Consider the following 13,748-nt stretch of genomic DNA (forward strand, 5'->3'; position numbering starts at 1 on the left):
ATCCAATACCTTCACTCCTCAGTTAGGAATTATCTACAGTCATTTCCGTATATAAAACACGTCTGTCTGGCCTGGTCTCATGCTCTCTTCTGGGGTGAGAGGTGAGCCTGAACTGTTAGTCCATCAACAGGAGCATTGCTTGAGGCTTGTTCACCCAGAGTGAGGTCACCCAACATGACTAGAATTGGTGTCATCTTGGGCCTTGGCCCATATCTACAGGGTGAGACCCCAAATTCTCCCCAGATCTCAGGTAATTCTTGTACTCACTACAGTTCAAGTAACCGCTAGGAAATCCTGAAGAATGGAGGGCTTGGCACCTCCAAATTTCATTTCTGTATATGAGTTTTCAGATTCACTTTTGAAATGTTGACTCTTGGTCAACTCCAATTTTAGCAATTGTGTCCACAGCTACAAGATAACCTAGAAACCTCAGGCTTCTTGTCCAGATAGTGAAGCTGATGCTCTGCTGTCAACACAAGTCTCTGATTGGTCTACTTGCTCTCACAGAGAGCATCCTTGTCCCACACACATGTGGAAATGTTCTGTGAACAAAGCCAGTGCATTTTCTCATAAATAGACTTTACATTTTCCTAAATGCTAGGAACAGCTGTTTAGTTTAGGTCCCAGGTTTCCTGGCTCGCAAAACATACAGGATAATCGTGAATTAGGTTTTTTTTCTTAGAGCAGTTGTAACAGCTAGCTACCTCTCACGGAGGGGAGAGTTCTCCACACCTGACTTGGAGTGGATCTGTCTGCTCGTGGTCCAGTCAATCTGGGTTTATACAAAATTTAGCCCAGCTTTGCCAAACAATTGAATAATTTGACCTGCTGCGTGGAGTTCTTTGGTCCTGGCCACTTAAACAATGGAAATTGTCTGCCTCACATAGTAACTTCAGATTTGCCACGGTTGTGAGCTTTTCTTTCTTCTTAAATAATTACCCAACAAGAGCAGCCTCTTCTTAAGGTAGTCCTCCCTAGCCTGTAAGAACATAACCAGATGGCAGAACAGTGATACTCAGCATGGCTCACATTTTAATCCCCCAGGAAGCTTTGCAATGGATTATTTGCTGAGAGTACCAATAGATGTGACTTAGTGGATCTTGAGAGCAGGTTTTGGTACACATGGCGGTAGCCCCAGTGACTCTAACTTGCAGCCGGATTTCAGAACCACAGCCCTAGAGCTGCGAAGGGTTATGTCTCCTGACTTAGTGTTCACCTACTGGGTAAAGCTGATAGCCATGACATGATTACTCAGATACATTAAAAAGAAAAAAGTAGGCACACATCTATAATCCCACCACTCAGGAGGCAGAAGCAGGTGGATCTCTGGGAGCTTGAGGACAGCCTGGTCTACAGAGCAAGTTCTGGGACAGCCAGAGCTGTTACACAGAAAAGCCTTGTCTCAAAACAAACAAACAAAAAGAAGGAAGGAAAGGAAAAGTAAACAAGAGGAACATAGAACATACTCACACACTTCTGTTTCCTCTTCTGGTATACAGGCAAACATGCAGACACTCAGGGAAGAAAGAAAGAAAGAAAGAAAGAAAGAAAGAAAGAAAGAAAGAAAGAAAGAAAGAAAGAAAGAAAGAAAGAAAGGAAGGAAGGAAGGAAGGAAGGAAGGAAGGAAGGAAGGAAGGGGAAGGGAGGAGAGGGGAGGGGAGGAAAAGAAAGTCCTTGGTGGTTACTCCACCAGTCAAAACATCTTTAAAGGTTTTGAACCAGTGACCTTCAGCTGGCATTCAAGAACCCCGTAGAGCTGGCCCCAATCTGCTCTCCAGTTCTAACTCTGTCTCTGTGTTCTAGGAGAACCCTCCATCCTGGCTCACTCTGTCCCCTCTGAGAAGAGTCCTCCAACTTTATTCCTGCTTTATACCAACTCAGCTGCCACAGACCCCAGTGGCTGCCACAGACCCCAGTGTAGCTCACAGTCAGTCCCGGCGGGATCTCAGTCTCATCTTGACTCATTTGGTGCCGTCACTGCTACCACAGCGATCACCCTTTACCTTGCACTCACAAATACTTTCTCAGCAGTAGTGAAAAGGCGATGAAGGGAAAGAACACAGACTTTTGACCCAGACTAAACCTTAAAACCCTCCTCTTGGGAAAGCCATTTCATTTTTATGAATTTTATCTTCGTCACTTGTAGACTGAAGGAATTCTCCCTTATTTTGTGGGCAATGACTAGAAGAGTGTTTATGAGAATCCAGATAAATATCCCCAACCACCACACCACACCACCCTATCCCACCAGTGCTTTCCACAGTCCTTGCAGCCTACACTGCTTTCCGAATCGAGTGGAAGCAACCCAAATTGTTGGCATCTGCTGCCTTGGGTTTACTGAGCTATTAGCTCTTCAACATCTGTTTTGAGTTTCAGAAAGAAATTTCCATTTTTAGGCAACAGCAGCATTTTCATGTAGCATTTCAAAATGCCTCAATCCTACAATGATTATAACTTCTGCTTGATAGGCTCCTAGTCAGCAAAGCCACAGAGAACAGCCCAGCCCGTGAAGAATCCTTCACTCAGATGTTTAAATAGAAGCAATAATGAAGCTCGAAGAAGCTTTTAATTACCCACAATTCCTGGAGGCAGGGGAAGCACAGGTCATAGAAATGCTGGTTTCCTTCACGGTCTACTGTGCTGAATCATACATGCATACATGATGCATTTCTATGACAATTACTAATTCTTTTTGTTCTTGGTTCTTACAGATAGAATTCCTGCAAAGCAGCAAACAGTGTTTTCCCTGTGTTTCTGAATATGTTTTGAGATTGATTTTTGTTTCATGTGTGAGCATTTTTCCTTCATGGGGTCAGTGCTCTTAAGGGTTGAGCCATCTCTCCAGGCTCTTCTGGATTATTTTTCTATAGGTAGCAGAATTTTTAAGTCACTGCGCTTCCTGAATCCCCTAAATATCTATTTCTCTTCAGGTGCAAATGTCCCCTATGGGGAGCAGTGAGGGAAAAATGCAGAGGTTAGGGAGAGGCAGCTTCCAGGGCAAGTCCCCACTGTCAGAAACACAACAGAGCAGCCTTAGACTATCAAATCAGTCAGGTTAATTGTAAGACATAATTGAGGTTAATTTTTTGTGTCAGGATAAATAACTTAATTCTTTCCAACAAGATGGAAAATAAAAATTAGGGACAAGGGGACACAGCTGTCAGGATCCCAGAGCTGGAAGAAACCACCTCCCACAGAACTGTGTTTCACCAATTCAGCACCAAGGGCAGAACCTTGCCAGGACTGGATATAATTAATGAAGCTGCCTTCTTGCTCGGTTTTTATTTGCTTTGTTGTTGTCTTAAGGAGGGGGGATCTGTCTGTCTGTCTGTCTGTCTGTCTGACATAGAGTCTCTGAGTGCAGCCCAAGTTGGCCTGAGACTCTCAATTCTCCTGCCTCAGCCTCCCAAGTCCTAGAATTGCAGGTGTCCACTACCACACCCAGCTCGAGATTGTGCTTGGTTTGGCTTGGTGCATAGTTTGAGATAATGTCTCCTATATTCCAGACTGGTTCAAACTTACTATGTTGCCACAGCTATCTTGGCTCCTGATCATCCTCTTCCTGAGGGCTGACAAGTCTTTTAATGTTTTGGACTTTCTACTTACAAGCCAAGATGGTGGTACAAGCTTGTAAGCCCATCACTTGGGAGGTGGAGTTCAAGTCATCCTTGGTTACAGGGTGAGTTAGAAACAAGCCTGGGATACATGAGAGCCTGTCTCAAGAATGATAAATTCCACTCAGATGATTACACATTCACATACACGTTTAGAATGTTTTGTGTCTGCTCTTGGTTTGGTATGGAAAGACACAGAAGCAGAACTCCAAGAGGCCTCCCATGTCCCCCAGAAAGTCCCTCTTCATCTGCAGACCAGTCTATCACAACACCCTTCATGTGCTTTGGTCTAGGGTGGGGTGTGTGTATGTGTGTTCATGTAGGTGAACATGCATGTGGGTGCACGTGTCGTCTATGGTGCACGTGTCGTCTATGGTGCACGTGTCTATGGTGGTCAGAGATCAACCTTGGAGGCGGCTCTTCAGGTACCGCCCACCTTCTTGGGTTCACACCCAGGCAACCAGGTACTCCACCCACTGAGCTATATTTCACCCCAGTTTTCTGCTTTTTTTTACTTGAAAAAAAAAAAGACTTCTGGATCCCCCAAATCAAATCGTTGAGGGAAGGAAGAGGGCCAAAAGGAACCAGGAAGAATAAATGTATCCAGAAAGTACCTTTGTATTCCAAAAACACACAATTCAAAATAAAAAATGGTCAAGATAACCAAGCTAATAAATGACAGGATGCTGTATGTTGAGAGCTATATGCCTGTCACGGAAGAGCCCTGGGTGGCAATGACTCTGCCCCAAAGGCAAGTTTTACAAAGGAGCTGACTGTAGGCAGGGTACTGGGTACTGAAACTTGAAAGAAATATGAAAGGCAGGGGAAATGTCATGGGAGAATATACAGCATGTTTGGAAATTCCTGGAAATACTTTGTGTGACTGGAAAGCTGGCAGTATCTGGAAAGGCCTGAGCACAAGCTAAGAGGGAGTGGGGTTTTGTGAGGGTGAGAATCCTCTGGGCCTGGACCTGATCTGATGAGACCAGCCTTCAGGAAAGGTACCCAGTTCAGGGGCTGGAGAGGCTACTCTGAGGGTAGAGCAGAGGTTAAGAACCTGAATTCCGTTCCCAGTACCCACATCAAGTGGCTCATGATACCCTGTAACTGCAGCTCCAAGGGATCCCTCTCTCTCTCTCTCTCTCTCTCTCTCTCTCTCTCTCTCTCTCTCTCTCTCTCTCTCTCTCTCTCTCTCTCTCTCTGTCTCTCTCTCTGTCTCTGTCTCTCTCCCTCTCTCCCTCCCTACCCTCCCTCCCCTCCCTCCCCCCTCTCTCTCTTGCACACACACATAATTTAAAATAAAAATAAAATCTTTAAAAAAAAAGAAAGGTAGTTCAAACAGTCAAAAGAGAGAGAAGGCCGGGAAAGGGGGAAGGATTCGAGGACACATAGGACAAGTCTAGGCAGAATTTGTCTACCCTTGGTTTCATCCCTTGGTTTCATTAGCCACTTACCTGTGTTTTACATTTGAATTGTGTCTCTCCAGATTCCTCCAAGAAAATAAAAGATGTGTTGGCTGAGTTTAATGAAGGTGGAAGCCTCAAGCAATATGACCCACACAAGGTAAGACTGTTTCTATTCCAAGTCTTTAAAGAAAGAGAAAATTCTGCCTCCCAGTCTTTCCCCACTGGCATCTTAACTTGCCTTGAAGACCTTGCTCTGAGACCTGTGTTCCCCCAGGTCTCAAGCGAGCCATTCATGCCATCTGTGTTTCCCCCCCTCACATGCCCACGCTGTCCTGCAAGACTCCATCACCACACTTCTTGCCCTCCCCCCTCCTCATTCCCAGTTAACACTGAGAAGACTGAAGCAAAACCCCAGGCGGGCGCCCCTCCCCCGTCACTGTGGCGAGCTGCCTGTGCCCTCAGTGTACCTCTGCTCTCCTGTGTTTGGATTATTGTTAGGCATTGCTGAATCAAGATCCCTCCCCCAACCCCCCATTCTACCCGTCCCTGTCTAAGTTTTCCTCATCAGTCTGCCTACACGCATTAGATTTTTCCCAGTGACACAACTCGCATGAAAATCCTCTATGAAAATACTTTAATTTGTCTATATGCGTCTCCTCCATGCCTCTTCTACTTTCTCCAGAATCTTTCAATCACCGCTTCACTGATACCACTAGAGAAGACACCATGTGACTAAATCCCACAGTGATGTTACTTAATGATATTGGATGTAATTTGTCAAACTCTCCTTCACCTTTATCATTTAGTTTCAGAATACCACACTCAGGGTTTTTTTTGGGGGGGGGATGTTTTGTTTTGTTTTCTCTTTCCCCTGCACTTGACGTCTAAAACTTGAAAGTTAAATAGACATCTCGAACTTATCCTGAGCTAAATTGATGCCCTCCATCATCCCCCATAAAACATGTTTCTCTGTGAGTCAGTCCAGGACAACTTGATTAGCATACAGTATGCAATTGTCATTGACTTATCTCTTGCTCTAACTTCCCCCACCCAGTTCAGCAGAAAACCCTGCCACTCCAGCCTGTAAAATGAATACATCCACATCGTCCTTCCCGCCAGGCTCTAGGACCTGACTCATCACTGCGCTGCTCCGCTCAGACCATGGCGGTCTCCTACTGGGCTCTCAGCCTCTTCTCTTGCCCTATGCCATCCACTCCTCACACATATCCTGAGCCGTCTGTTAGAACACATGTTTGAGCTGTCATTCTTCCATTTCCCCCAGTCCCTACTCAGGGCAATCTAGACCTCCTCTGTTCTCTATCTTCAATCCTTCCTGCCATATTAGCCTCCTTGATGCTCCTGGACAAGCTGCTGCTCTGTAACCTCACCCAGCACCACTCACTTGCTCTTCCTTTTCCTGGGATGTCCTCTGACAAATATCTACATTCTTTGTTTCTTCCCTGTGGCGGTTTGAAAGAAAATGACCCCCAGAAAGAGTGGCACTGTTAGGAGATGCGGCCTTGTTGAAGTAGGCGTAGCCTTGTTGGAGGAAGTGTGTCACTGTGTGGGTGGGCTTTGAGGTCTCCTTTGCTCAAGCTTCACTCAGTGTGACACAGACCACTTCCTGTTGGCTGCAAGATATAGGACTCTCAGCTACTTCTCCAGCACCATGTCTGCCTGCATGCCACCATGTCCCACCATGATGGTAACCTCTGAACTGTAAGCCGCCACCACAATTAAATGTTTTCCTTTATAAGAGCTGCAGTGATCATGGTGTCTCTTCACAGAAATAGAAACCCTAACTAAGACATTCACTTCCTTCAAGTCGATGCTTAAACCACCTTCCCAGTGATTGTCACCTTCTTTGTCCAACATGTGAAGGCTTCCTCATCACACTTCCTATTCTGTTGCTCTGCTCTATTTTTCTTGGTACTTCACACCATCTGTCATGCTAACTAATTTACCTAATTCATTCTCTGTCTCTTTCACTGGAATATATTTGCTCACTGCTGTGTCTGCAGTGCCCAGGAGAGTATTTGGCTCATTGCAAGTTTTGACAAATGCTTTTTGGATGAGTAAATGCATGTGAGGCCTCTGCCTGTTTTCGAGTTCAAGTAATATTCCTTGGGTATGCAGGCACTGTGCTGGGCTCTGCAGAGGAGACAAGATCATGAAGCACAGTGCCTCCCCTCAGGAATTCCCTATTACTGCCAAGGTCAAGTGTGAGTCCCAGTCCTTGAATCAGATGGTTTTAGACTAGCCTTTTGCCTCTGCCGTCACCCCATAATGTGAGCTTGTATATTTCACTGAGTCTCAGTTTCCCTGTCTGTGGACTGAAGCTAATGAGCATATTAAAAGCTTGAAGGTAGTAGGTGAGTGAATTAAAAGAAAAAAAATGTTGCCAAATATTGAATATAGGATATGTTCTTGCTTCCCATCTATCCCGTCGCCAGAATGCCTTATCCCCTCCTCCCTTTCTTCTGCTCCTGGATCAATTTGTGGAGACTTACTGGAGAAAAGTGACAGCTCAGCAAAACTAAATTAGGAAGAGGCTGCCATTTACTTACTGACATTGTCATTTGCTGGACAAACCTGAGACAAGGCCTTCTCCATTGGCTCCCAGGAACAGAGCCTGTGGTCTCGAACGTGATAAAACACCAATTGCTGGGAGAAAGAACAGGAGGGGGGGTTGGCAAAACAGGAGAGAACACACCACTTCAAAGAGCATTCCTGAGGAGAAGCCATGCAGAGCAGCAAAGAACTCACCGCCCCACACCTCCCGCCTCCAACTTCAACAAAACAGGGAACAAAGGTTGGGGGAGGCTGGTTCTCAGCCTGTCTGCCTGGGGGCTGCTGTGTGGGAGGGGAACAATTTGGTCAGGGCCACCACTGATGGGAAGGCCAAGAGGGGCTTTCAGAAGCAGGGAACTCTGGCTAGCATGAGTGTGCAGCCGCCCTCACACCCCTCAGGGTTGGCCCTCTCTCTTTGTATGCCTGGCCCTGCTGCATCCTGGGGGAGCTCTGCCATTCTCTCACACAGCGTGCCTGACTTCTGGTAGGTGTAATGTCATGGCATGGGGTTGGCAAAGCAACAAGGGTTTCATTTCTCCTGAGCTTGATGGCCTCCTGTTGCTAAAATGACTTAGTGAGAAAGGGGTTGGCTGCGGGCAGGGGCGGGTTGCTGGAGAAGCTAGAGTGGGAATGGAAGTTTGCAGAGGGGTGGGTCTGGCCAGTGATCCTCTGGAGAGAACAATGATGACAGCTAGAGTGAGGAAAGCCCAACCTAGCAAGTTCTAACTCTGCAGAATGCATGGCAACCCTGAACAGGCGTTTAAGATGTGAGTTATAGCCCTACCTTGTACCATTGCCTCATGCCTGGTGCACAGTAGTTTCTCCGGCCTCTCTTCTCCCTTCTACACCTGGAGCAGAATTAACAGGCCCTCTTAGCATAGGTTACAGCAATATCAATTGCTTGGCAGGTTGCTTCATGGCTTTACGGTTCTGGGGAGACTATGAATAATCTAGGTGCCGATGAAAGTGATGGTTCCTTCCCAGTGTGCCTGTAGTGGCTGATATTAGTTGGATATAATATGCAGGCCCTCCTCACCCTGTCACCCACTAAACATTCAGTAAGCAGTTACTGTGCTCGGATGGTGCTCGTAAGGAATCGCCTAACCTCTGTATCACTTTCAGAAGGATGTGCAACCAGTCTCTTGCTCACTGAAGTTGTGGTGCTTGGAGGAAGAGACTGGGAGCACTGTACCAGCCCAGGGACCTGTGACAGAAGCAGTAACAGACACAGGATCCAGAGATAGGCTTCTGGGTCATCCTGCCTCTAGTGGGCTGGGACAAGTGACTGAGTGTCCTGAGCACCAGTGGCATAAGAAGACCCAGGTTCTCTGAGGATTTTCTGATTTGAGTGTTCTGTGTTGATCCTAGCCCATTCCACTTCCCAGAGGATGCTGGAGTCGGATTGTTAATGATTAGGCATGAATTCTAAGATCTCACATCTTGTTCTAATCGCACGGCACTCAGCACTGCTGACCGTGTATTACAGTCATTCCGATGCCTTTACCTGTGTATCCAGAGCACCGAGTCTCTGCCTGCCTGGGAGAATGGTCCACTGGTGGCCAGCACTACAGCAGGTCATCCCTTTGATGTACCAGCTGGGAAGCCCATTTCTATTCAAATATCTATCAGGAACATTGTGGTGACAGAAATGCAATGGGACACCCTCATTGCCATCTGGGAGCTCTGATTCTAGTCTGAGAACAGGCAACCACTAGCTGTGTTATTCCAGAACAGCATCTGTGAGTTTCACAAGGCAGGAACCAGTGTGTAAACTAAAGACATTTGGGTGCAGGAAATCCCAACGTGACACCTGGATTCAGCTTTAGTGTGGCACCAGAATTTTAACAGTTGAAGAAAGAAGTGGGCTGTGGAGCTCGCTCGGGAAAGAACAAGAGGACAGGGTGTGCAGTAACAAATAGCAAGAGAAAGTGGCAGATGGGTTGAGAGTTTGATGTGACTCCATATCTAGGCTGGAGTGGAGTTGCAGAGGAGAATCGGAATTCCAAAGGCCCCAGAACGCGTAAGTGCCCAGGATGACTAACTGGACTGTAGCAACATTATTTATATACTAAGATATATTTAAGCTTCTGTCTACACTCCCTTGGGTTCATGGGAGTTTCTTTTCTGTATTCCTGTTATCACATATAATGCAGGAGATCAGTCATACATAAGCAACTCTCCACTCTCCCATGGGCAATTAGAAACCCTGGAAAATTTTTGAGTAGGAAATCAATCTTGTCACAGTTGTGCTTTGGGAAAATCAGCCTGACACGGCTGGGTACAACGGATGGGAGGAGCAACAGCGGGAGGTGGGGGCAAGGATGCCTTCAAGAGGCACCGCGCAGGCTGGAGGGATGGCTCAGCAGCTCAGAGACACGTTGCTCCTGCAGAGGACCCAGGTTTTATTCCCAGTGTCTGAAAGGCAAACTAAACTCAAAGGCTTCACTTCTAATAAATCACACTGGGGAGAAATCGTATAAATGTGGCAAAGCCTTAAGTTCCCATTCAACTCTTATTATGCACACCAGAGAGACACTATATAAATGTAAAGGTTGCGGAAAAGCCTTCAGAACAAATCCAGTCTCCTAGACTCTAGTTCTTGTGTTGTGACAAAACTCTAAGACAACCTTCCTGGAAATTGTGTTTGACAACAAACCACCTCCAAGAGACAGAGAAACCACAGAATGCTCCCTCCCAGCACCAACCAATGAGAACAAGATACCTGCTAGTAACGAGGAAGCCATAGAAACTACTAATGCTCCCTCTGGAGGCTGCTGTGTCAGCCTGCTAGACAGAGTCCCTACCAGTAGGATTAAACAATAAAGCCTTGCCCTTGCAGATCCAAACTTTAGTGTTTCTGTGTGTGAGAATAAGGAATTGTAGATAGGTTATAGACTATGAAACCAGATCAGAGACCACAAGAGGGGAACAAGAGATGTTGAGAGAGAGAAGAGGAAACAAAGGGAGACAGCAGCGAGGAGGGAGGGGAGAAATGCACACAGGAAGGGTGGGGGGAGGGGAGAACAAGGAGGAAAGGAAAACAATAAAAAACAAATTCTGTTTGAAAAAAGCCAGGTGTCATGGCGCACACCTTTAATTCCAGCACATGGGAGGCAGAGGCAGGTGGATCTCTGAGTTTGAAGCCAGCCTGGTCTACAGAGAAAGTTCCAGGACAGCGGAATGTAGGGGGTCCGAGGGCCATCAACCAGATATGGCTGCCTCACGTACTCATAAGAGAAGACGTGACTCAACCCTCATAGAGAGTACGTGACTCTGGACCACCCTGCCACCTCTGCTAAATTCCAGAAACAGGCCTGCAGCTTAATTAGCAGCTAAAGATTAGCTCAACAGAAAGCCCCCAATTCCGCCAGAAGTTAGGCAAGGACATAGGAAAGAAGGAGACAGTTATCTGTAAGATAACTAAAGATATCTGTAAGAACCTAAAGGAAAGAAGGAGACAGATAAAGTAAGAACCTACGGTCAGGTTACCTAGCAACACAGGAGGTTCTACCCCCCACCTTTTGCCCTGCGAATTAGGTTTCCAGGCAGCACGGAGGGTTACCCATCCCACTGACCTTTGGTCCACCAGGCTCATTGCAGCTGCAGCACACCCCCATTCCTTCCCCTCCTCCCTTCCCCTATATAAATCCCTTTGGGATGAAATAAAGTTGTCGCCTTGATCAGGCGTCCATTCTTTCCTGCCCTCATCTTTCCCCTAGGTACCCTCAGCCCCACCTTGAATGTCCTGGGGGTTGGGGTGGCCAGAGCTACAGAGAACCCCTGTCAAAAGAAAGGAAGGAAGGAAGGAAGGAAGGAAGGAAGGAAGGAAGGAAGGAAGGAAGGAAGGAAGGGAAAGAAAAAATGTCATAATGAATGAAACCTAATTTCTACATGCTAATAACAAGTAAACAAATAAAAAAAATTTACTCAGACATATCCGGACCACTGCTTTTCTAGACACCAGATATCTGGTGGCTGCTTTTGGGGACTGCATACTGGTGACTTCGCACTTCTCACACTGATCTTTCCCAGATGCCTTTTAGCTTTGTTGCTGTTGTTTAGTTTGTTTCCTGCCACATTCTCTTAGAATCTGTTTAGATATACTCTTTTGTTTGTTTTGTGGCAGGATCTCTCTACATAGCCCAGGCCGTCTTGGAACTCACTGTATAGACCAGGCTGGTCTCAAACAGAAAGATCAGCTGTTTCTGCCTCCCAAGTGCTGGAATTAAAGTGTGCACCCCCACGACTTGCCACTAAACCTTTTTTTAGTGCCTTCTTTTCCAGAAACATTTCATTCTGGCTGTTACCATTTGGTACTAGCTCAAAACTGTCATTGAGGTCAGTATCTGTCAGTTAAAATAGTGCAAAAAGAAATGCAAAGGAGCTTCCAAAATAAAAGAATAAACAGCGATGTCATTAGCAAAGATTCAGTTGAACCAAAACGGGGAATGAGAAGTATCAAAATAATAAAAATAAAATCTCAACATGGAAAGCAGCTTCAAGAAACCAAGGTAAAATTCTGCAGGAGCTGAGATGAGACTTAACAAAGAGATAACTACACTTAAGACCTCCAAGGAAGCAGGTTCATGGGCAAGAGGCAGGAACCTAAACAGAGTGGAGTTCAAGGGGAAAGGAAGGCCAGTGTGGTGTCATTGGAGAAATTAAAGAGGAAGGGAATGGAATGATTCCCTTGGCATGTGATTGGGGGCAGAAGGTAAGCAAGATGCCCTCAGAGACAGTGATGGCAGCAGCAAGGGTGGTAGTGGATGGGTGATGTTGGAAAGGGGATGAAATGACCCTATCACTGTATCCTAGAGAGGAGCAGAGGATGTATGCAGAAGGAATAGTCTGAGGTAGTGATGCTGCAGAGACAGAGAGAGACAGAAAGAGAATGCAACAGAGAATCAGAGACTTGGGACAAAAAGGGACACAGAGCAAGATAGTGGGCACTATAAATGTCAGTCAATCATGTACTGGGTTCTTTTCATCTGGAAATTAAATGAAGGAGTAAGTAAATGGTCTGTGACCTACTATATCAGGCTTCCACCACACTGCAAAGGAGATCTCTAGGACAGCCCTGATCTCTGGGACAGCCCTGAACTTAGCAGAGATTGGTTGTGAGCTCCCAATGGAGCCCACACCTGACCCTACACATTTAAGTAGGCTCCTGATTCTGGGAAGGCTTGCTGAATCCCCAGAACATGAAAGGGGTTAAATGTTATCAGCATTATCCAGAAAACACCAAGTAGGTTTCCAAAAAGGAGTTCTGTTCTCCTGGCTGTTATTCCTCACAGAGGCCAGCATAGCAGCTCTTGGAGCAGCACTTCTTCAAATGGTTTCCAGGAGTGTCTGTGATTGGATGAAGTCCCAACACCATGGAAGTGCAAGCCAGAGATGACTCACCGCAAACTGTTGTTGTTATTGTTAGTGTATGCTTGCTGAGGGCTGCAATTCTTTCTGGCATGGCTGCTCAAAGCCTAGGACCAGATGTCAGGCAGTATCAAGAGAGACAACAGGGACAGGGTCTAGTTTCTGGCATGCCCGTTGGTTCTACCTTCTGTCCTTAGCTTCCCTGCTTTCCTTGATACCTAAAGTTATCACAATGGCTTGTTCTGGAGCACAGTTGAGCCAAACACTCACAATTCCTTTTCATCTTAGAATCTGTCTAGAGAAGATGAACGTTATGGAAGCACTGTAGGATGGAGCCTGTCCTTTCTTCCCCAATCTCTCCTACTTTTGGAGACCTGAACTCAAGAATCAGAGAAATTGTGATGAGCACAAAAGAACCTTTCTTTCCATGCTATTTCCTTCTGCGTCCTTCTTCATCGTTCAAAGCAGGGTCTGAGTCCTTGCTCTGTAGATCCATGACCTTCGCATGAGCCTGGACACAGGCAGATCCCTAGAACTCCATTTATGAGTCCCACTTTGTATGCACGCTGTTGGTGACCCTTTGAGAATCTCATACTTACATATAATGCGTTTTGACCATATGCACCCCCACTCCTCTCACCCCTTCATCCCTTTCCAACACAGTGTCCTCTTCTGATGCTGACCCACTATGTCCAGCTTTGCTGCCCACATACTCATGGGTGTAGGCCCATCCGTGATAGACCAACCAGGGACCACACCCTTGATGAAGCCTGACTCTTTCCCACAA

At 46.3% G+C, this 13,748-nt stretch overlaps 1 protein-coding gene across 6 annotated transcripts in view; it reads left to right on the forward strand.

Annotated features, from left to right (window-relative positions):
* Dgkg (diacylglycerol kinase gamma) overlaps nucleotides 1-13,748 on the forward strand; it is a 200,697-nt gene that overhangs the window by 44,552 nt on the left and 142,397 nt on the right. For 5 of the 6 annotated variants that reach the window (XM_040751044.1, XM_040751046.1, XM_040751045.1 and 2 more), the window contains one exon: nucleotides 5,101-5,177. In XM_040751044.1, coding sequence (XP_040606978.1) covers nucleotides 5,101-5,177 — 77 coding nt within the window. Of the gene's footprint in view, nucleotides 1-5,094; nucleotides 5,178-13,748 lie in introns of those variants that run through there. The other variant, XM_040751049.1, reaches the window with a different exon arrangement.

Source organism: Mesocricetus auratus, unplaced genomic scaffold (genome assembly GCF_017639785.1).
Source record: "Mesocricetus auratus isolate SY011 unplaced genomic scaffold, BCM_Maur_2.0 Super-Scaffold_100008, whole genome shotgun sequence".
Taxonomy (NCBI): domain Eukaryota; kingdom Metazoa; phylum Chordata; class Mammalia; order Rodentia; family Cricetidae; genus Mesocricetus; species Mesocricetus auratus.